The following is a 24041-nucleotide window of genomic DNA, read 5'->3' on the forward strand; positions in this document are numbered from 1 at the left end:
TCAGATTCAAGGTAATGAGAAGCATTTATTCAAATATTACATGAACAATTGGAAGATTGAATTAGATAAATGTTAAGTGCAAATATTGCTTCTTAGCCCAAGGTGAACTGAGAAAGATCATATAAATACAGAGAATTTGAAAGAATAATAGTGTCTGCTCATCCTGAAACTCCATTCTGCATGTTGAGAAACTCCTGAAATTCAAATCATAACAGAATTAATGGGGAACTTACAGTCACAGGGGAATAAATAGCAATGTTGCAGCAATCTACTTAAATTAATACATTAATAAATAACACTGAAATGTCAAACATCTGGCTATTTCTGTTACATATAAATCTTGTTGTGATGCCGTGTTTCATCCAGGATCTCACAAAGTTTCAGTTACCTTCAGGTAGCTTGGTGAAGGTGAGCCGTCCGTCAGTGATTTCCCTCTTTGATGCTCTCTGAGTTTCAGATAGTCACGGACGAGTGAATCTGCGTCATCCTGGCTAAAGAACAAATTTAACAGGAAAATGACTTTAAGAAATCAAATTAAACATCTGACAAGGTTAAAAGCATGAGGTAGATTTTTGTCTTTCTTTCAAAGATCCTTTGACTATTGCAAAATAAGAATGCAAAGCATAAACATTTTTAAATTTTAAATTTAAAGCTGTAGTGTGAAACTATTTTGTTGTTGTTGATATTATTCTACCTCTGTTTGATCCTGGTGAGCAGAAAGATATAAATATTATTTATATACTGTACTTACATCTGAAAATGTTGAGGAGGTTGGAGAATCTCTTATTATTTTCTTTCAGTTCTTCGATTATATTATATACTGATCTGCGTCTCATCATGTCGATCTGGGTTCTTAAAGGTCAGTACCTAACTCCTACAGCAAAATCCTGATAGTATAAGATCGACAGTGATCTTATACTTGATGCACATCAAGCTTCTTTCAAATGATGCCAAAGCTAAACCATGTCTGTGTACATCACTTTGGTCAACTGTGTTGTCTTTAAAGTGCTTTATAAATAAAGTTGGATGGATTAGATCATGTCCCTCAGTCACTTTTGAATGTAAATGTCAGGAGATGCTTGATGTGTCCTCCACTTTGACCAGTGTGCAGACCAACATACCAGTTCTGGCTGATCAGATAGTCCACCAGGTCTTTAATCTGGTTGGGTTGCCCACTTGACACCATGAGTTGCTTCAGATGCTTAAAGTATTTGGTCTTCAACAGTTTCTGATGCTGCCCATTTTGGGTGATGAATGTTAATACAGTGTCCCGAACCTGAAGAGTCATAAAGGCAATAACGACACATCACAATGTCATATACAGTAGTTTGAACAAAATGAAAAGAAACAAAGCATCACAGCATAACATGTAGCATCTATTAAACGCACTATTGGCTTCTATGAAGCCACACGTCAGTTGTGTGTATGTGACACGCATCAAGAAAATATTTAGAACCGTTTGGAAATAAAGCCAACGCATTCAGTGCCTCTTTTGATACTCAGACCAAAGAAGTGGGTCAAACTGGTTCACTCTGAAATCAACTCTAAAACTGCATCATCCAGACGTAGCGCTTTGTTGAAGGAGGGGATTTTTTTCTTTACATAGGCATCAAGCAGCAAAGCTGCATTTTTGTTTTGATTATTTTTAGATGCATGTGAACGACCCCTTAATAGGAAGTGGTTCTCATCGCGTCCTATTTAATCAAAGACATAGAAATATAGATTAACCTGTGAAGGGATTCCAGCCAGTTCACCGGTGTTCATAAGTTCTTCCACCTGCTCGAGCACAGTGAGTGGGTTGCAGACGGACAGAAAACCCTGGTCGCAGCATCAAAAAAAGAAGAAGAAACAAACAAGTCATGACAATGTGAGTGAAATCAGAGCCGCAAAGACACAGAGTAGGTGGAGATTGCGCCTCTATTATTGAGTATAATCCCTTTATGTTATAAAGCAACAGAAATAATGTCCTGGGCAGTTACATTAACCTGGACAAAGTCACCTGGATCTGCTGAGCATTTTTATTGGCACAGGGGATGAGGAGGAGAGTTCCCAAGGCAAAAGCAGGCAGATTAAACTGAGCAAAACGGTTGGCAATTCCAATCAGGTCCAGATTCAACAGGAAGGGACACCTTGGAAAAAAATCCCCAAAAAAAATCAAGTAAATAATATCACATTTCTGTACCTGCACAGTCAGCTGTTTACTGAACTTACACATAACCTACATACCTACATAAAAAAAGAGCGCTGCTATTTAAGGACTGCTACATGTCCAATGTGTAATGTGTCTGAATACACGTTATTATGCAGACCAAAAATCCTCTATTTTATCTTATTTTTATTTTATATACTGCATAATCACCTTGATTCATATTTTATATTTAAAATGCTTTGTGTTTTTGTTTTCTTCTTCAGTGTTGTATGGCAGTTGAAATCCATAATGTTGTACCAACCTTTAGCTTTAATCTTCTACTCTTCCCAGAACTTAATTTGTTAAGTCTTTGTCGTCTTAACGACTGGTTTTTATTTAAACATTTGTTGAACTACAGTACTGTGGAAAATTCTCAGGTTGTTTTTGTGTCTGTCAACCTCTGTGAACATCTGCATTTGGACCGAAATGATGTGACTTAAAGTGACAATATGTTTAACTGATACAACGCGTGTATATAATGGTTAAACATGTCTTGAATAAACATAGGTGTGACGGACATTGTGTGGTTAAATACAATCCCTCTGATCCAATGTAACAATCTAAAAAAGATGGTAATACATATATATATATATGTGTTCCAATAATATAAATATATTGCAGGGTAACCGACAATATGTATGCAGGAAGTATATTTATATATTTGACAATTAAAACCATCTCCCTCACACCCTATATCACATCAATATGACTTTCCTGTACAACATATTTACTAAAACAAGGCTGTTACAGGAGCTGCAGAAATTTAATAATGGACTTTAAGGATAAATGCATTATTAAAACACAGGTATTACAAGTTATTGGTCTGATTGGACTGCTATTAGTCACTTGGTTTTCAAATCTATGTTGACGTTTAAGCCATATTTTAATGTCGTGTAAGTAGTGATTTTGAATCAGCTGATCCATGGTGGTGTGCATTTTCTTGCAGTTGTTTATGACCATGACAACAGTTCTCCATCTCTCAACACACGTACATTAAATTAAATGTTGACAATATAGTACCAGCAGTCTGCACATAGTCGCAGTAGTCTGAGCAGCTGTCGGTAGATGATTAAACAAAGTAAAGACGTACTTGAGAAGGAGAACAAAGGTCCTGTAGAGTGTTGCCTGTTGATCGGGACTCAGAGGAACAGAAGCTGTCACAGAAATAAAACAAAGAGATGAGAGAGTGAACAACATTCAAGAGAAAATAAATGAACAAAAAAAAGGCTATAAGTGAAATAGGATAGAAACTAAACGAAAGTACAACTGGCTAACTCAATCACAACCAGTCACATAAAGTTATAAAAAAAATCTAATAATAATAATAATAATAATAATAATAACAGAATAATTCAGGTCTTCTTCAATAGAACATGATGCCAATTTAGTAAATTAGGTTCCCATTTAGTGAAATGTAGACAATAAATCATGGCACGTATGAAATCAGGTATTAAAACGGGAATTTGGATTACTGTGTATGACTTTAGAACTGATTAGACATTAAAAGTATTTAGTGCTACAAAAAAGTGATCAATGTGCATTTTTGTCAGAAAGCAAACAAATAATCAAACCTATCTGGTTATTTTTTATCAATACCTTTCTAGTCAATGCTTTGACATACAATAAATCATCAGTCACCATCAACATGTATATGTACAATATGTCCATGTTGTTTGTCAGTAGCAATTATTTTCACTGTTGTAAATCTAGTACCTGAGACAAAAGGTGCCAGTATCATACTCCTCCAGGTCCTGGAGAAACTAGTGATCTGGGACAAGGAATAAAATAAGAAAATAAAAATAAGAACCTGCAAGAGCATTACATTTATTATACACTTTTGGCTGAACAGCTGTTCACACAGGACATCCTGTGGTGTAGAAGTAGGAAAGAAGTTAATTTAATCTTCACAGATAAAGTGAAACCACATGCATAGAACAAACACACCCACTCAAAGTGGCTATATCCCCAGCATTTTGTCTTATACACTTAAGGTCTTCATGTTAATACAAAAAATATACTTTTAGTTCTTGAAATAAAAGTGATACCTCCCACAGAACGGGCACAGCTACTACTGCCTCGAGCACCTTCTGAAGGTGGCTGATCTGATGGAGGGGAAAACATGCATGTCATTGTAATTTCAAAAATGGAAATAAAATACAGACATAATTTCTGTTAAGTTTGATCTCCTTTATATCGAGGTGCAAATGTCTTTTTTTTTTTACCAAGTTGAAGCTGAGGAGCTTCTGAAGCAGACTGTTCCACAGCTGAGGGTCATACACCTGATACTCCAAACACAGGTCTGCCACCAACCGCACTGCCTGTGAAGAAAGAATATACATCTCATGCTATTCACTTATTCCTTCTGGTCAAAAAAACTGGAATAGAACCATAAATTACTCCCAGGTCAAATGACAATGCATGCAGGTTTTTATCTGTTTTGTATACGATCAGATCAGCAACGGTGGGAACGTAAGACAGTAATTCCTTGTTCATCAGCTCAACGATGCACATTCATCTTCATTGACGTTTATAGCGATCTTTACTTTTTAAAGCATGGGACCATCTTACCAATTGACTTAAAGAGAGACTGAAGTAAAAGATAAAAAATAGTAACCACTGCTGGAGGTGAAGCTGTGTGCTGGAGACTGTGCGGACACCGGGAAGCCAATCATTGGCATATTTTTTGGGAATGCCCAGTGGTTAAATCCTTTTGGACAGAACTTCACAAAGTATTAGGCAGCATGTTTAATACTAATCTACCTATGCAGTTTTCTACATTATTTTTAGGAAATTCGGATTCACAGGTCAGGCAAGCTGATGAATATTTATTTCGTATTATGATAACTGCTGGTAAAAAGGCACTGACACGGCGTTGGCTTCTCCCTGATCCGCCTACAATACAGGAGTGGATAAGTATAGTAAGTGACATTTACCTCATGGAACAGATTACCTTCTCCATTCGCCTACAGAAAAACATATTTATCGAATTGTGGTCCAAATGGGTAAGATATGTTAGTTTAGAACAGGCAGAAGTATTGAATGGATGATCCTGTATGCTATTTTTTATGCTTTACTCTTGAATGTTTTATTTGGCCTAACGACAAGTGTGAATTGTTTTATTTTATTTATTTAACAAAAAAAAAAAAAAACTCCCTGGTGGACTTTTCTTTATTTGCTATCTTTCCCAATTTGTTTGAGTTCTCAAGTATACTTTTATTTGACTTTTTGTATTTTGTTTCCTGTTTTGTATACTGAAATTTCAATTGTGAGTCGCAGAAATACCATTGTTTGTTATCTGAAATGAAAGTAATTGCTGTATTGTAATGCTCTCACAAAACAAAACAAAAAAAAATATATATAAAAAAAATAGTAACCACTGTAACATTATCATTGAAGGCTATAGTGGTAATCAGTGGCAAGTGCTCTAAGAAGGGCTTCTGTGTGAAAGGCAGAACGAGTTTTGGGTTTAAAAAATCCCAATTATGCCTGCTAATTTTAGTGTGAAACACGCTATAAGAAGTACCTGCGGCTCATGGCTGTGATTCTTCCACAGCCCTTTGATCAAACCCTCTTTAGGACTACTGAGGAAGGACCGCACTGTGTAGGGGATATTTAATGCCTCCAGCTGTGAGACAAAGATGTAGCACTTCACGTAATACCTGAAAAATAAAATAAAAAGACACATTAATGATTATAAGCTTTACTTATATTAACTTGATTTCACAAAGATAAATGGCTCTCAAGCACTCGTACTGGATTTTGGTCTTGGGGATCTCAAGCTGAGTCTCCAGAGTATCTGCATCAACGAGGCGAACAAGACAAAGCAGCGCTCGAGTCCGGTGGCAGAAGGTCAGACGAGGTCCAGCACTGCTGAGGGGCTATAGGAGAACAAACCCAAACAAAAACAGACATGAGTCACTTACTCTGGAGATTTTATTCAGGACTGACTGAGTGCAGTTTGATCCTCACCCAGGTTTCAGCTGACAGGATAGGATTTAGGAGACGGAACGCTTCATCCACGGTGTAAGACTGCAGCATGTACACCGCCCTGAGAACATGAAATAAATAAGATACACATAAGACAGTGGGCACTTTCTTCAACTTTATTTATCATTTTTCCATATCAAAAGTATTTATATAAGCATTTATTACACAAGTTGTGAACCCTGCCCCTCACCCCCCATCCAGGTGGCATCCCCACAAATACATTCACACTGTACAAACCCAGTAACACAACACGGAAAGGGGGAAAAAAACAAAAAAACCACATACACAAATACAAAAACAAACACCAACAAAAGTGAATAGCGGGCACTTTTTGAATAACAATTATGTGCTAAATCACTGTGGTTGTCAGAAAATATTGTGCAAAGGCAAATTAATACTGGTGGTTAAAAAAAATCCATGTCATTACTTTCAAAAGAAAATTATTTAAAAAATGAACACATACAACAATAACACTGTTCACATGCAATATAATGAAAAAAGTATGTTTATTTGCATGGCACCTATCACCGATACAAAACCACCACCAATCACCAAGTGTTTTACATTAATATTAAGTAAACAAAAAACAACTTAATTGGCAGTAAAAAAACATGATGGCTCTACCTCATTAAGTCAGGGTCCTCCTCAATGTTGCTGATACGTTCATGATTAATGATCTCCTTCAAAGACAAAAAGCTTTTGTCAAAATTCTATAATGAAAATGTATAAAAAACAAAGTAGGTATAAAACAGAGTTAGTGAAGACGGACAAACTTTGGTAACAGCAGGGCCTGTTTTACAGATCCACTTTTCCAACAGCATGTTTCGAATTTTTAGGAGATCCACGTTGTTGACTGCGGCCGTTTCTTTAACCACAGCGTGGATATCTGAGGAGGGGACACATTATTCGATTAACTGTTGATTAACTATCTAGCTGTCACAACATATCAAATTACTCGGTTAATCGATTATTCAATTACTAAATTAATGATCAAATATTTTGACAATCGATTAATCAGTTTGAGTGTTTTCTTGCTATTCTGGAAAGTTTCTAGATTTTTCAGCCTCTCAAATGTGAATATTTTCCAGTGTCTTTACTCCGTATATCAAAGGAATCATTTCAAATTTAGTCATTTTAGTTTGTGGACAAAACAACACATTCAAGAACAAGAATTCGACAAACATTGATCGACAACATTTTCTGGACCAAAAAATTATTCATAATACGAAAAATAATCACAGATTCATCGATTTTGAAAATAATGTGAAAAACGTTTCACTTTCGTGGAGCAAAAGATCATCCACAGAGCGTTATACGTGCACCGACCTGAATGTTGAGCTCATGAAAAATAGAAGTGGGTCTCACTGTTTAACACGAGTGTTGGAGCGTGCTCACTCACCAGGATAAATTTGACCTCCTGACTCTCTGTAGCGCTGCTCCACACTGCTGTGCTCGTACAGGGCCACTATGAGTCTGGCTGGCATTCCTGCCAGTTTCAGATGCTCCGGGCTGTTCAGTTGGCTGGCGATCAACATATTCTCTGTCGCTGAACGCTGGAACTGCAGCTTCAGCTTGGAGAGAAAGGTCTCCCCTCTGGCCCTCGCCGCCTCCTGCAGAGATTAAATCAAAAGGTATCAAAATCCTTAAAAATAGAGAACTCAAGCATTTTAAAGGTGTTAGGCATTAGATTTTATGTTTATGAATAGGCCACATGGTGGTTAGCACTCTTGCCTTTGCAGCAAAGAGGGCCTGGGTTTGCAACCTTATTGTTTTGCGAAATAGGGCCTTTCTGCATGGAATTCTCCCCGTGTGTGTGTGTAGGTTTTCTCCGGGTTCTCCGGTTTCCTCCCACAATCCATTAACATGTAATATGGGGATTAGGTAAATTGAACCCTGTGATAGACTGGCGTCCTATGTCAGCTGAGACCCTCATGTGGAGGAAAAAGCGGTAGAAGATGGATGGATGGATGAACGTTTATGAATATTTAAGATATAATACTAGCATTCCTGCAGTAAAATATCTAATCCAATCCAACATTATTTATAAAGCACTTTAAAAAACAACAGCATCTGAAACAAAGTGCTGCACAACAGAGATAAATAAGATAAGATAAATAAAGTTACCAGTGTCCTTACATTATCCAACATGTTTCCAACACTTTTTAATCAGTACAAAAAAATCCATATTTCTCCGCTATAACTTCTGGGAAATTTCTGTCATGCTGCTGTGCGTTTAAGTTTGATGTTCTACATATCTTCAGGTGATAAATGCTGACCTCAAGGTTTGGATCTTTCAGCCATGCTTCTCCAAGACCCAAACAGAACCTCAGCGACTGAGTCTTCTCTTTGCCTGTAGAGAGCAACAAACAGATCAGTGTACATATACAAACATACTGAGAAGTGCAGTACAGTGGGGTGGCTGATCAGTAGATTAGACCTGGTGGCAGTTCCTGTGTGATCTTGTGGGCTGTGGCAGCTGCCCACTCTGGGCTCTGGATGCAGTGGATGTACTCCATCATGGTCTTGGCCACCATGAAAGTCTCCTTCTCGTGGCCTTGACTTTGACCTTTTTTCCTTTGCTCTAAGAGAAGAGGCTTCATCTTCTTTTCAAACACATGGTTCGCCGCCGACATGTGTAACTTGTCAATGCTCACCTGAAGAGAGACGTGAAAATTTAAACGACCTCAATAACTGTCAAACATTGTGGCATTCTGTGGTTTTTATTGTGTGCGCTGTACCTTCATCAGTTTGCTAATTAGAAGTAGTGTTGGAAAGGTCTCCTCATTGAGCTCAGGAGCTGAACAGAAAAAAATATTTTGTTATTTTATATTATGTTTCCTTAAGTTTGACAAATCACAATAACACATAATAACTACAAGTGTAATTATTAAATAAAGTAATAAATAGAACATCAATAAAATAACAAAATTGTTTCTATTAGATTATCAGTTATGGATAATGTTATTAGATTACCATCCATTAAATTATCATCATAAGTAAGTTGTGTTGATTTCCATTGTCGATCACAGCAATTAATGACGAATGATCAAATGGTGGGTCGGGACCACAAAACGTGGGTTGCTGGACTGAAAAATACTGTTTACAGCAGGATATGTCGCTTTCAGCTGCAATTTATCTCATCTCCAAAGACACGGTGAGCTGGAGGACATCTTAATCTTAACACAAGCTCTGTCATGCAATACTACCACAACTGACGGAGTGTTTTTGTATATACCAGCAGGACAGCAGTGGGCAGGGGCAAACAACTGAGTGAATGGGTAAGTTGAGCATAAGAATTCACAACTGAAATTGTTTGTGGGATGGGACGATACCACTTTTTTGTTTACAATTCTGCCTGTAACCAAAACACTGAAGAATGAAAACAAGAAAACTACAGTTGCACACTCACAGATAATCTTCCAGTAATGTTTGCTCTGCATCAGCAGGTGGAAGGGCAGTCTGCTGTTTGACAGGTGGTTTGGCAGGAGGTTGTTTTCCAGGAAATATGTGTTCTCCACATCTGATGGGGGGGAGACTCGTGTGTAGGATTTCAGGTGCTGAAGGAGGGCCATTGCCTGTGCAATTAGAAGACATTGATTGCAAGTCTGCGGGACAAGTTAATGTTAAATGTGCCAAGTGTTTTTTGTTTTTTTTACCTGACTTATAGAGAAACTGGTCACATTGCCATCAGCAGCCTGTATGATCTTCAGCACTACTTCAATTGTCTCATAGTTATAAGGGCTGAGCTGAATAGGAAAGGCATTTTGAAAGTTGTAGTAAAAAAATCAACAAAAAGAAAAACTCACAAAGAGCACTGGAAAATCAATGCTAAAACTACAAATGTCGGGGTGGGAGTTTAATCTTTTTTTTAAAAAATGGTTTGCCATTGTGGTGCTGCAGTAAAGTTTTTAGCAGGTCAACATAAATATTAGGAATGATGCCAGGTATTGCACGTGGTTAATCCTTTGTGACTTTTAAAGTCATGACAATTAAATTCCCCCCAAAAAATAAATTTCCATCACAGAACTGAATTTACTTCAAATATTCAAACCTTAAAAAGTGCAGCACAGAGCCCTTCAGTGAGTTCGCTGGTGCTGTGCAACATTGGGATGATCTGCAGGACTCGCTCCAGTGCATCTGCAGGACTCAGAGGCTGCACCTCCTCCTGTCCTGTACCTGGGTCACTGGCACCTTCCTCATCCTCTTGTAGCAGCAATAAAGTGGTAATGTACTGGTTGATAACACTGTCACGGTCCAAACCAAAAGTGCTGCAGAGAGGGGCCCAAAATGTATGAATCTTACATTGCATGCTGAAATGTTCTGAAAATGTTGACACTATGGGGTGAGCTGCTGACCTGCAGTACTGGAGAATAATGTCTGGGGTGATCCTCCTGTTCTTCACCAGCACTGGGATGAGACTACGCTTCATCTCAGACTGCTGACGGAACACTGGCTGGATGGAAATCTGCAGCAGAGCACAGACATGCATGTTAAATAATGTCATGGGAAACAACAACTTGGGCCTTGCAAAGTAAATTGACAATCGTTCCACAGGTGTACGTATGTTTAATTCTGATCAGAATATCTGTGGGCTGGGTTTAAGTGTTGGATTACCTCCAATTTTCCAAGCGTAATGCCCCACTCAGCGTCAGTGATGACAGAGAGAAACTTCTCTTGTTCCGCCGCCTCATTGTACAAGCAGCAGAGATTTGCCCCGATTTTGGCCACAGCCTTAAATGAACATGTGGACACATGTAGTCTTCAACAGGATTGAACAATCACTTGTCATACAAAGTTTACAGACTTTTGTGATTTTACTTTTCATGGAAGGATGTCTGTCAAAGACGGTCCCTCTTTGATTTTCATCATTAAAACAGTTACAAGGTTCGATAAAATAAATAAATAATAATAAAAAAGATCAGATCACCTACCAAGATTTTGTCATAGTTTTGCCAGGTGTTGTCAATAACTTTCCACAGTATTTTAAAGACTTCAGCTTTGGAGAGAAGCATACAGAGCCCAATGGCCAGATCACAATCGACCACTCTCCAGTTGAACACCTGCATCACACAGAATTTAGAGATACAGTTGTTCAAAAACATGCCAACACTGAGTAAATCTGTCATTGGTCTTTCTTCACATACGAATCACAAGACTGACCTTGTTTAAAAGGGCCACGGCCACAGCATGTAGACTGGATGTTGTCGACTTCTGGAGATCATTCAGGCATATGTTGTACTTCTTCAGCTCTTGAGTGTCATAAAGCTGAGAAACAGATGGAAGAAGAACCTCAAGTTATGATTGGTTTACCGTGTACACTTCCCTTGGGGCCTGAGCAATATTTCCTTGGTAAGACACTTGGACAGATGTGGAAAATCAGAGGCACCTTAAATTATGATATGTAAAAGTGAATCTTTTTAATGAAAATTTTCAAAAGAAACCCAGTTTCAACAAAACACTACATTTACTGAAGACACTCTCCACGTTACAGCTAAATATGATGTTGAATGTTGGTAATATGTGTGGGGATTTACAGTGGGTCTGTAAAACTGTGGAAATAACCATTGTGATGGTTTAAGATATGAAAAATACAAAAGATGGTCAAGAAACACAGCATCATACCTGTACACTTAGCTTAATGTCCATAACATTAGAGGTGACATGCTGCAGACAGCTTCCATAGGCATTGACCAGTACTCTGAGGGCCAGCTCCAGCTGACTGCACTCCTGCAACATCTGTAACATGTTGGCCAGGGGACCCAGGAGGGGCCGCAGATAGTTTGAACCTGCAAATGGGTCCAGATCAGACACCAGATAACAATTTAGAATGACTATGAAAATTACAAAAGGGTCTGCTTGAATACCTACCATCTTCAAATGAGCAGTGTGACAGGCAGGAGCAGTCCAGTGGGTATAGTTTGGTATCTGAAGGAATGGGAATAAATAAGCACAAGAGATGATGAAAGCTGATGGAATCCTAAATGGACTTAAAATAGATTTAAGCGTTATCTTACCCCGAGAAATAGGAAGCATGCAGTTGGTAATTTCATACTGGACAGGGAGAACAGACACTGGGTCCAGAACAATGCAATCTTCATTGAAAACATCCTGGAAACTCCATTGAGAATATGGACCTTTTTCTGCCTCCTCAGTCAAATCCTGTGTAAAATACAATGATAGTTACTGATAGATTTTTGGCATAACAAAAAAATTGTCATGCATATTTAATTATGGGACAAAATATTACTTTTAATTAGGAAGTCTTACTGTAAATGCACAGAATTATTTCTAAATGCTTGCCTGGTTCACACCGGATGCATGGTGTGTGAGCGTAGCTGCTTTGTATTAACATGTTACCGTGTTAACAGATTAGAGTGTTCACATTCTGCGCGTCTATTTTGGAGTTTCTGCATTTCGCCTATTTAAAACATGAGTGTTATAGCTTTAAAACTATTCTAACAGCAGAATGTGGATAATATTGAGGTTACAAGAAAACAATGTGTATCCAGGGTAAACCAGACCTAAGACATTTCACCTGGTAACTTTTTAATAACTCATTTTTGAGTTTGGTGTATGCCTCTGAACACACCAAAATAAGGAAAATTAATTGTCAAAAGATACTGACCTTAGCTAAAAAGCCATAGTTTTCTGATAACTGACACTGATGATAGACATCCATGGCTATCCGTGTACACTTGCAAAGCTCCAGACAGTCCAGGAGCAAATCTGTAAGATAAGGGATTTTTACAATTTATGAATTATTTAAAGCACAAAGAGATGAGGTGAGATGCTCTATAGAGAGAGAGAAATTGTGTTTTACTGTCCTAACATGAAACTGAAGACAGAGGCCTAGTATGAAGTATATTAAGGAAAGAGAAGGATGCAGTAAAGCAACACTATGAATGTCAACTGTCAAAGAAGAGGGAGAAGAAGAAATGCTGAGTCTAATTCTTCACAATTTATTTATTTTTCCCCCCGAGAATTTAACAAAAAACAAGGTATCAAATCTAAGTTATAAATCCAACTGATTAGTATAAAATAAACACAGAGGATTTTTCTACATGTTTTTTACCTGAGTGGCACAAAGTGATGGCCTGGCAGGCCAGATCATGGATGACTGCTGGCAAGTCCATGTTATCAGGAAGAACCATGGGCACATCTGCCTCCAGCATCTGGCATAATGTCTTGGCAGCAGTGAACAAAACTCTCCCTGTGTTGGTGTCATAGTGGTGCTCATACAACTCACTGAAAACAGAAGAAAAGAAGGAATTGAACATAAAGTGTCAAATCTTTTCACTAACAACACATAATTGGAGACAGGAAAGAATACACCGATAACCAGTCAGTTTTACACCACAGAATATACCTGAGGATCTTGATGGCCTTGCCCACTTTGCCCACTCCCAAAGCTCGCAGAGCCAAGTCAGACCAGAGCTCCTGTTCTGTGCGCTGTAGCTGTCTTCCAAGACGACGTAAACCAGCCTCAGTGGAAATAGTTTTTGTTTTGCCATCTGGATCATTAGCCACAACTGGAGTTGGCACAGTCTTCCTCTTAGATAAGTGGCGGCCATGTGTGTTTTCATAGGCGGTGATGTGATGCTCCTGGATCTGTTTTCTAATGTTTGGATCCTCGTAGTTGGAGGGGGTGAAGAAAACGTCAAAGTCTTCCTGAAGAAATAGACAAAATGGCTGCAAGTTAAAAACCAAAGTAAAGAATGCATGGAATAACATTTAAAAACATCTCTTAACTGGATCTCACCTGAAGGTGGGCGATAGCTTTGAACATGCTGAGGTTGTTCTCACGCTCCATGCTTTTGAGTGCATCATCTGCAGAGGATGAGAAACTCGATATCACTTGTGGATGTGGATATCCATTCATATATCCATTGAGAATGAGTAGCTGAACATAACAATTTTTTTTTAAAAACAGAGCTTTCTGAAAAAGAATCACGCTGTGCTCCCTGCTTCTGCTGTTTTAGAATTGAGCAAAGTGTATACTCACGTTTTTGGATTATGAGCAGGTATTTTAAAGACTCCACCATCACCTGAGCTACGACCATCTGATGCTTCTTGTGCTGCCAAAGTCAAAACCAAGAGAGTTCATTACATACTCCCACAATCAACAGTAAACTCAACATAATACTGTTCTGTTTGTTGTGTTCCAATCTTGAATGGCTGACTGATTCACTGACACACACGTCAAACACCTTTAAATTTCAAAAGACAACTACTCCCCTTTTGTTACAAATCTTAAATCAGATACAATCACAACACAATGCAAGTTAACTTTCATTTCAAACACAAATCGCAGTATGCTTTCTCACCTCATCGGATATATGGACTTTGTCCTCCAGCTGCAGCCTGGCCCACGATGTCAGACGTTCCACCACACTTTCTGCCTCTTCAGACGTCAGCTTCTTCAGGACAGTCATGCATTCTTCAGCCTGTAAGCAAAGGGGAAAAAAATTAAACATTCTTACTAACATGCCAATTATACATAAAACACAAAATTGGGTGAATTCATACTTCTGCATAAAATATCATACCTTGCCTAGGCCAATCAGCTGGATGAGATACAAGTAATTTATCTGCGAGGTTGGTAGTTTGTATGCTTCAGCAAGTGTCAGGGAGTCTTCTAAAGATGTCGACAAGTCTTGCTTTAGGATGTATCTAATTAATGTCTGAGGACAATATAAATAGCAATCAGAAATCGTTAATGCAAACATAACAGAAATCATAATCCAATCAAAAGTACCATAATTTGAGTGCTGTTTGAGAGGTTGAAGTTACGGATCCCGTGGCCTCTGAGAAGTTTCCTTATCTCCATCAGGCGGTAGCTCTCCTTTAAAAGCTCTTGTCTGGAGAAAAAAGCAGGTGGAAGAAAATCATGTAAACACCACCAGTTTATCGATTTACATTAATGTTAAAATGTTCCACAGGTGAAGACAATACATACTTTGGTCCGTCCATTCCAAGATACTGCTGCACCAGTTTTTCCACCACATTACTCCAGGGTACTACAGCTTTCTGCATGATCTCCAGCACAGCATCCACCATCAGCTGACAGGAAATATAATAATGGAATATTTTATAACTTCTAATTCAAATTTCACTGTTTTCCTCTATTTTAATTACTGGCTTTTCTGCTTCTCAGTCAAATATCTGGACCTCATGAACCTCAAGTGTATTGTGAACAGAGTGCAGGTGGAGTTTTGATGAAACCTACATCAGTATCCACCATGCAGTTCAGTACAGCCACTGCTTTGGCCTCCCACTCAGTGAAAAGTGATGTGGTCTGAGAACTGCAGCGCGCCAGCACATCCTAGCGAAGAGGAGATTGGAAAAGACAACGAGAGGGCATCATCACACACGAGGAAAAACAAATGTGAGCCCCCTTGTGGGTCTAGCTGCAGTGCGGCTTTACCTTGATATATTGTAGGAGCAGTTCATCAAGAGGAATCTCATGCTCTTCAGCATAGGGCAGAATGCTGTTTTCCACTGTGGTGGCGATCAGCTCTGGTGCCAGCACTTTGTCCAGCATGAAGAATGCGACACTCCGCACGCTTCCCTTTTAAACAAAAGCAGTATTGAAACAGAATACAAACATCTACTTAAAATGTAAAGGAAAATGTCTGGAGGAAAGTGGAAATATTAGTTAGTTGACCTTTTCCAAAAATGAAAAAAACAAACAAATATGTACCTCTAGCCATCTACTGACATCTAGAGAGACATATGAGCATTACTGACGTCTCTGCTTAATTCTCAAACTTGCTGTCACTTGCCTGAGATTTGTGAAGTTTAATTGAAGGTGTTAAAACAAACCTTCTCAAAGACCGAGAGTGAAAGCCTGCAGCTGTATTTATGGTGAAGGTCCAGCAGTCGACGGAGGTTAGACACCAGGGACTTGAGGCTCTCGATCTCTTGTGCTCCGTAATTATTATCCTTGTTAAAAGAAGCAAACACACTGACTAAATTCTTGATCATGTATATGCATCATATGCTCTTGGGTGGAGCATCACTGTGAGACTGAGTGCATGCGCACAAATAAAGAAAATAAGGACAACTCACAGATTTTGTAATATTCCATAAAGATGGCAACCCAAGCACTGCCAGGTCCAACCCGTTCTGAGGCCAAGCAGCCTGGAAAGATAGGTTACCATTATTATCATTAACTACGGTGACCGTCACAAAGGTTTATTCGAGTAACTGAATAAAACTGTCTAAACTAGTGATGAACAGCATCCCCAACTTCACTTTTTCCTATTACAACTGAGATTATTTTTACCTTTTCTGTTAGCTCCAGATTCCTTGCCCTCTGCTCTATCCATCTCGCAAGGATCTTCTATAGACAGATACAGAGTGAACTTTGTGTACGTTATGTAAACAACAACAACACAGTACACAATGACATCATCTTGTGAGTAAACGTGCCATACCTGTCCTGTTGGGAGCACTCTCCTCAAAAAAGGAACAAAAACTGTCCTAAACCAAGGACACAGGTGTTGGGATGGCACTTCCTCTGGGATGGCACTGAGCACAGCTTCAAGCCTGCTTTCATCAAACTCCAATGCAACATGTCCCTGTCACAAAACCCAGTAAACATCACAACTTGTGAAATGTTCCTATTTGGCGGTTTCTTAAATGTGACTCAAGGGTTGGATTTATGTCATTATTACGATCCTGCACATTTCTTTAAATCATCAATACAGTGGATGTTAACTAAATTATTGAAATACTGGTTACCTCATATCTGAGCCAAAGGAGTTGCGCACCCTTCATGTCTCCCTCTCTCAGATGCATCAAAATGTCTCCTAAAATGTCAGTGCTGTTCAGAAACTCAATCCAGGCAATTCCACTACAGGGCAAAGAGTAGAAAAAAAAGAAGGGCTGGATATTGCAATTTAATACTTTTGTCGTAATGAACAAACTTTTTCTGTACGACCTATTATCTAAAATGTTTAATATCAAATTTCAGAACAGAAGGAGATAAACTGGTCGGTGTCAGTGAGCCAATAACCATTAGGATTAACATGTGTTTGGAGTGTGTTTATGTTGTGCTTTGAGAGGCCAGTGTCGAGATGTCTGGAATTTTACTGTAATGTGAAAATGTTATTATTATTTTTTGTTTAAACTGATTTCATAAAATTAGAATCAATAAAGTATTTCTCGGTATTAAAGGCCAGATTAAATAAAATACTTAATCCATACTCAACCCTGCTCATAAGTTACACATTAATGTACAAAATCAAAACAAAACTAATTACTGGCCACTGAACCTACTTGAAATTTTCCGGGCTGTACAGGCTACAGAACGTTGCCAGTCTGGCCAATGCCTCTTGGATCTGTAGGGAGGAATATCTGGTTGCAGCGTGGTTAAGCATCTTCTCTGCTGTGTCAAAGGTTGGCCATGGAGCTTTGAGACAGTACTCCACCACATACTGCTCATCCTGGACAACACAAACGAAATAACCTTTGGGTTGATACTTGATCCCAATTTTAATTTAGTAATGTTGCCTCAGAACTATGGGGAGGTCAAATTAGGTTAGACTAACTGATCAAATGGCTCAGCTGCAGCAATGTCACACTCACAGTGATCTTCATCAGGTTGGTTTTGGCCTCATCCACAAGTTCAGACCACACGTCCTGTCCATATCCACCCACTGATGCAGAGGCCATCTGCTCCAATACAAAGTCAAGCTTCACCTTGTAAACAAGCTGAAAAAAAAACGACTGTTAGCTGTATGTGGCCATGGTCAAGGGTTAGCTGTAAAACAATCACCAATGCACTACCATTATATACGTAAGTGCTGCAACAGTTCATTAATAAATTACCAATAACCATTTTTGGTACTTTTCAGCTTCTTAATGTGAATATTTTCTAATTGATGTGCTCTTTAAAATAGAAACCTCATTAAAAATAAATTGTGGACAAAACAAGACATTTGGTCTGGGGAACAACAATCAATATTTCAACATTTTATAGAACAAATAAATAATCGATTAAGTGAGACAATAATCAACAGACTAATGGGTTATGAAAATAATTGCAACATGCAGCAATACATTCAATAGTAAGAGTGCTTCTTCTAGCATTTTTGTACTTCATACTAATCACGCTAATCTTTTATTCAGCTGTCCACGGAGGCCAAAGGACAAAAAAACCCAAAACAAACAAACAAACATGAATTTCCATTTACAAAACATGTCACACTGACCTCTACGTCCAGCTCAAATGTGATGGCAAACTTTTCAGCTTCTTCAAACATGTGTTTGTGAAGAAGTCTGCTAAGTCTGGGGGATAATAAAAAATGTTTGTTTGATTATATTTATTAAGGAAGCAAATACTGCAGAAATGTGTCTGTGTATAAAAGTAAAAGAGGTACCTGTTTTCAGGCAACGCCTCTGTGAAGCATCTGACAACAACAGATGATGTTGTCTCTCTTTCACTATTTGAACAAAAATCATCATTCGCCTTAAAACACCAAAATTTTTTTAATCATTTTTTCTACATTTTATGTCTGGACTGCAGTTCATCTATATGCAGTATTTCCAATAAAATAAATAAGGAAAATACAGTTTTGGTGACTTAAAAACATTGATGAAATTTAGCCAGTTAATAACTGATCATCAGACAACGCTGATTATTAAACAAATGGCAAATATCAGTCTGATTAATCGATTGATTAAATCATAGTAATGATAAAAAACATTTCCTACCTTTCTGGGTTCAGACATATGCCCTCAACTAAATAAATTGTGTCCTGAAATCAGACGACAAAGAATATTTGACATAAATGTGCAGCAATTTAAACACCTTGACATCGGCACAAACAAAATCTATATCACATTTTTTTTTTACCATGGTTATGTTTGTCTGAACAAGACAAGACACTGATGAGACATCCAGAGAGTAGCAAATAGTCATGGAGGGCAAAAACCGGATCTGCAGTGAGTTAATCTAGAAAAAAATATACATTATAAAATGACCTAATTGGCATAGTTTATTAGATAATAATTATACTATCCTGAAAAAGACGTGCTGTTACCTGACTGTTGTCTTGTTTGGTCAGTGCAATCATCTTCATGCTGCCTTTGTCTTGACTGTAATACACAAATGATGCTGCTTTTCTAATCACTGTTAAAAGGACTGTTTACAGCGACATAACGTAATAAGAAATGTATACATACGCCACCATGGAGGCAGAGCCACATTCTGTGGTGAGCTCAAAGTCATGAATGGCAAGATCTGGCCAACAGTGAATCATGACGAGGAAGTGCAGGTCCCACAGACTCAGGACATCCTGAGACCAAAGAAAAATAATTAAGAAATACCAATACAACATTAAAAGATATCATGGTGATAACAAAACATTGAACTCACCTCCGTGTCAAGAAGATACAAGAGGTTTTCAACTACCACCATCTTTCTTACACCTTTAAATTAAACAAAAGTATTACTTTTTAAAAACACTTTTTACTTTTATATACTCAATACTTTAACCAAAACATGAGCACATACGTTCATTACTTGATGATTCCTGCTAAGGTGGGGGAGATGGTCAGCAGCGGTCAAAAGTAATATTAAAATATTTAGCCATGGTAAATAAACTGCATAAACCAAAAGCTCACCTGGAATTAAGCTGTCATCAACAGACTGAGCGAAACACATCTTGGCCTGACGAGGGTCCAGTGTCCACTGAGTCAGAACATTGTCTTTATCCCCCTGTAAAGATAACACAATTTTATGTACAGTATATGTATAGTATTTTATAAAAGACTGCATCATGAAACCTTGAAATCTAAGATTCTAGATGCACATATTTTATGTGACTGCATTATTGGGATTACAGTTCAATGAAATAACTAAAAGCAGCACATTTTGATGTAAACAATGCATCATATGTAGGGGTGGGGCAAAATATAAATTTGTTGATATATCGTCGTTCTTCCTTGTGTAATAGGATAATCGAGGAGCAACCAGAGGAAATATCGGTCAATTGTATTAACAAATTAAGGTGCTCTAATGTAAACAGCCCCTGCCAGTTTCACTTGCCGTTCATCACTACTTCATTTCTCCTCACATGAATGAGGGAAAGTTGGGTGGAAGTTAACTGGCCGAAGAAGAGGGAGTTTACAGTGAGATAATGGTGGAGAAAGCTACGTTAAGAGATGCCCTATCCACGTTCAATACATAGAATTTATGCACTTTGTTCTCCATGTTGTGAATAAATACAGAAATCCTGCACTTTTCAGACATTTTGTTTTCTTCAGTTAGACAGATATCGTAATGCTGCTATACGATTGCCTTGCAATATACTGATAATCACAGAATCGCTGTATCGTAATGTTATTGGTATCGTGGACCATGTACCCTGTGATTCCCACCCCAAATCAAAATTCTGTCAAAGACACTGACCCCAATCAATAAGTGGATTTCATGGCGCAGCCTGAACATCACTGCCGTGTTGCAGCCCTCATCGTGGTAATCCTTTGTGGAGCGGAAGTCTATCTTGATGAGAGACTGAAGCTGAATTAAGAAAAAGAGTAATTACAGTAATTATCAGCCATTTGTTTCATTATGTGTATTTTATTAATGCATGTTAGAAAAAAAAGATGTGCTTACCTCTTTCAAGGCACCTACATCCATTTTTTCTATGGCTAGGTGAAAGAAAGGGGAATTAGATCAAAGAAGCTCAGAGGAATCTTAAAGTCAACTGTGTATAATATTTTGATACCTGTCTCGATCTTGGCCAACGCAAGGTTTGTAATGTGGAAAAACCCATCCTTAATGAGAAGAAACACGTGGTACATCCCTGTAAACCAGAAACACGCCATTTATGATTCAGATTTTTAAAAAACCCAAAACAATTTGATACTGTAAAAAGGCTAGACAAGAGTCAAACTTTAATCATCTTCAATACATATTACTAACTTCTAATAAAAGATGGTTCCATGGTTCTCAAACAGTGGTTCCTCTGGTGGTATTTCGAGGAAAATCAGAAATACTGTTCTACCGTGTATACCAGGGTATGTGATCAGAGAGGAACTGAGGGATTTTGAGTGCATAGAAAATTAAACTTATTCTTTTCTCCTAGATTTCTCACTCCATCTTAACCTGTTATACCAGTGATTGAAGCATAAGGACTATCTTATCTTATATGTGAGGAAGAGGAGGATGATGAGAGATTCAAATTATCTTATTGTGAATAAATCTGCCTCCTGTGAAAAGCCTGTAGCCGACTTTGCACGAACTATTTACACCACTGTTTTAACGTTGGTGATAATGATGTTATTTCAAAGATTAATATTTTCTTTGACGTTTGAAAACCACTGCATTCAGGAATTGTACCCAAAGATGCCTTGTCCTCCTCTAGGATGAGATAGCGATATGTTTTCTTGTTTCCATTGGATGGCTTCTCCACCAGAGCCTACAAACCCAGAAAATGACACGACATGAAACATTTGCAGCATGTTATGAAAATAACTGAGCTCACCATTTTTCCATAACATTACATGTCATTTAGCAGACGCTTTTATCCAAAGCGACTTACAAAAGTGCATTTAAACATTTGGGTACAAATAAGCGCTAGAAGTAAGTAAGAGCTTCAAGTAGATCAAACTATGAGGTGCTAGTCATAAGTGCGATGTACAAGTTGTTTTTTGTTTTGTTTTGTTTTTTGTTGTTGTCTTAGTCGAGGTAGAGTCGGGCTTTCCATAACTGGAAAGCCCTATGTTGAGTTTATTTGTAGACACAACATACATATTTTAATAATTTGTTCTGAGAAAGAAAATTCTAAATTTCAAAGAATATATGTTATATACATACACTGTATATATATATGTATGTGTATATATATATATACATATACATATATACACACACACACATATGTATATATATATATACACATATGTACATATATACACATATATATATATACACACACAGTATATATACACATACATATATATATATATGTATATCTATATATATATACACACATACATGTATAAAATTTGTCAAATTGAAGAATGTTCTTAGGCCATCTGCCATAATTTCAAGGCCTTACACTTTGGGAAGCACTGTTACAATGCAAATAATAATATCATGCATGAATCCTGTTCTAGTCAACCTTATAAACTCAGACTTGTGGTATAACACTCATACCCTGGTGAGAAGGATTCTCTTTTGAGGAACATAGATCAAATGAAGGCTTCCATTTCTTTCACAGACCACCAGAAACTGTCCTTCCAGACACACGTCAATTGCATCCACAGCAGTTTCTGGAAAACATTTTCTTTGGTAATTAATCAACAGCAGTTAATGTGAGAGGTTAAACATGAGTTATTCATATCCTTCACAGCATTTACAACAGCTGCGTTACCTCATTTTGTTACCCGAAAGGTATTGTATTTGAGTAATGACAATAAAGTTGAATCTCATCTCGGCTCTTAAAGGACAATACATTATGTCAACTGACCTCTGCTGCCACCCTTTGGTTTTACTGTGCACTGCACCTTGGGACATCGACAAGGGAAACCTCACGATATTCTGCCATGTGATGTTTTTAGCACCAAAATGATTTCAGTGGACTTCCTTTCAATAAGGCTAAATGTCTACAGTTATGAGGTTAATGTGAGCACAGGCTGTCTCACACCTGACACAGAAGGCATGTGACATACAATAAACACAGTGAAGACGCAGTGGAGCAATTAAAGATGCATACCAAAGTGAAGAAGCAGTCGGATGGTCTGATAACTCTGGTCGAACAGGATGACTGTCTTGTCAGCAACAACAATGCTCCAGTTTGAACCACTGCATGAGGAGAGACAGGGATCTGTCTGCACCTGAAAAAACAACCATCACCATCATCATCATCATCATCAACCACTGATCTGATCACTCAACTGTGTCATTGTTATGATCATACACTATTCTCTTTTGACAAAAGAACCTGAGACCAAAAAGCTAGTGTCCATGTTTGTAATGTGTTTGGGGCTCAAACCGAGAGAGGGAAATAGGCACAGTCATCTTAAGAGGATGCATGGTGTAAATGTCTTCGTAGCATACACACGTTAAACTAATTCAAGACAGCAGCTATTCCAGGATAACATTATATACATATACTCCATTACTCACGTGTTAAACTGATTTCATTCCATATGATACTTTACACGCACACACATAATGTATATGTGTGTGTGTAAATTATATATACATATATATATATATATATATATATATATATATATATACATATATAAATACATATATACACACACACACACATATATATATATATATATATATATATATATATATATATATATATATATATATATATATATGTCAACGTTACCTCGTTGGCAGTGGAGATTTTGACCAGTGTGTCCACCTGATACAAGCCGCTGCCACATTCCTCCCGTGTCACGCCACCCAAACACCGGACAGTACTTGTGTCTTCGTTGGTCAGAAGTTCAACGTCGCTCCACGTCGCCATTTCGCCCAGCTTCGCTTTTCGCTGTTATATTTCAACGTCTTTGCCTCGACGCTACACACTAGCTCGGCTAGATAAATTAGCAGCACGTAGCGTTTCAATTGCGTCTTAACGCAGACTTCATGTTGTGAATACGCTATTGCTAGCGATTTAAACGAACCACAGAGGGACTGTTCATATACACATGGGATACAGATAAATGTCGGATTCGGTTATAGCAAGACTGATAGTGACTCACCGCTGAAAAAAGCACTGTAAGTGCAATACATACAGTTGACAAAACGCCTCTGTTTTCACTTTAGAATTTGGCGGGTCCGGTCGCTGTATATAAAGAAAAGGACTTTCCCCCAGATTTTGTCTTCCAGGCG

The 24041-nt window shown here is 38.0% G+C and overlaps 1 protein-coding gene across 1 annotated transcript; it reads right to left on the reverse strand.

Annotated features, from left to right (window-relative positions):
• Positions 1 to 5: 5 nt before the first annotated feature.
• On the reverse strand, positions 6 to 23995 carry kntc1 (kinetochore associated 1). The gene is made up of 61 exons (XM_044025487.1): positions 23536 to 23995; positions 22903 to 23023; positions 22344 to 22459; positions 21525 to 21603; positions 20911 to 20988; positions 20799 to 20833; positions 20592 to 20702; positions 19805 to 19898; positions 19557 to 19609; positions 19364 to 19476; positions 19222 to 19276; positions 19035 to 19133; positions 18893 to 18936; positions 18559 to 18621; positions 18391 to 18466; positions 17765 to 17890; positions 17456 to 17622; positions 16919 to 17030; positions 16612 to 16755; positions 16461 to 16517; positions 16244 to 16315; positions 15998 to 16117; positions 15600 to 15743; positions 15402 to 15497; positions 15132 to 15235; positions 14931 to 15033; positions 14722 to 14856; positions 14500 to 14619; positions 14178 to 14250; positions 13935 to 14002; positions 13542 to 13843; positions 13248 to 13420; positions 12801 to 12901; positions 12190 to 12334; positions 12044 to 12100; positions 11798 to 11961; positions 11336 to 11440; positions 11107 to 11235; positions 10790 to 10906; positions 10531 to 10640; positions 10227 to 10443; positions 9832 to 9921; positions 9585 to 9750; positions 8914 to 8972; positions 8613 to 8829; positions 8452 to 8525; positions 7575 to 7785; positions 6949 to 7061; positions 6800 to 6855; positions 6158 to 6236; positions 5942 to 6066; positions 5712 to 5847; positions 4411 to 4506; positions 4234 to 4290; positions 3902 to 3956; positions 3279 to 3342; positions 2000 to 2129; positions 1729 to 1818; positions 1122 to 1276; positions 389 to 491; positions 6 to 194 (listed from the first exon to the last, which is right to left on the reverse strand). Exons 1-61 carry the CDS (start codon positions 23674 to 23676, stop codon positions 159 to 161), a joined length of 6651 nt encoding a protein of 2216 aa, XP_043881422.1. The 5' UTR covers positions 23677 to 23995; the 3' UTR covers positions 6 to 158.
• Between the last annotated feature and the right edge of the window lie 46 nt (positions 23996 to 24041).

This window comes from Solea senegalensis, linkage group LG5 (assembly GCF_019176455.1).
Source record: "Solea senegalensis isolate Sse05_10M linkage group LG5, IFAPA_SoseM_1, whole genome shotgun sequence".
In the NCBI taxonomy this organism is placed as follows: Eukaryota; Metazoa; Chordata; class Actinopteri; order Pleuronectiformes; family Soleidae; genus Solea; species Solea senegalensis.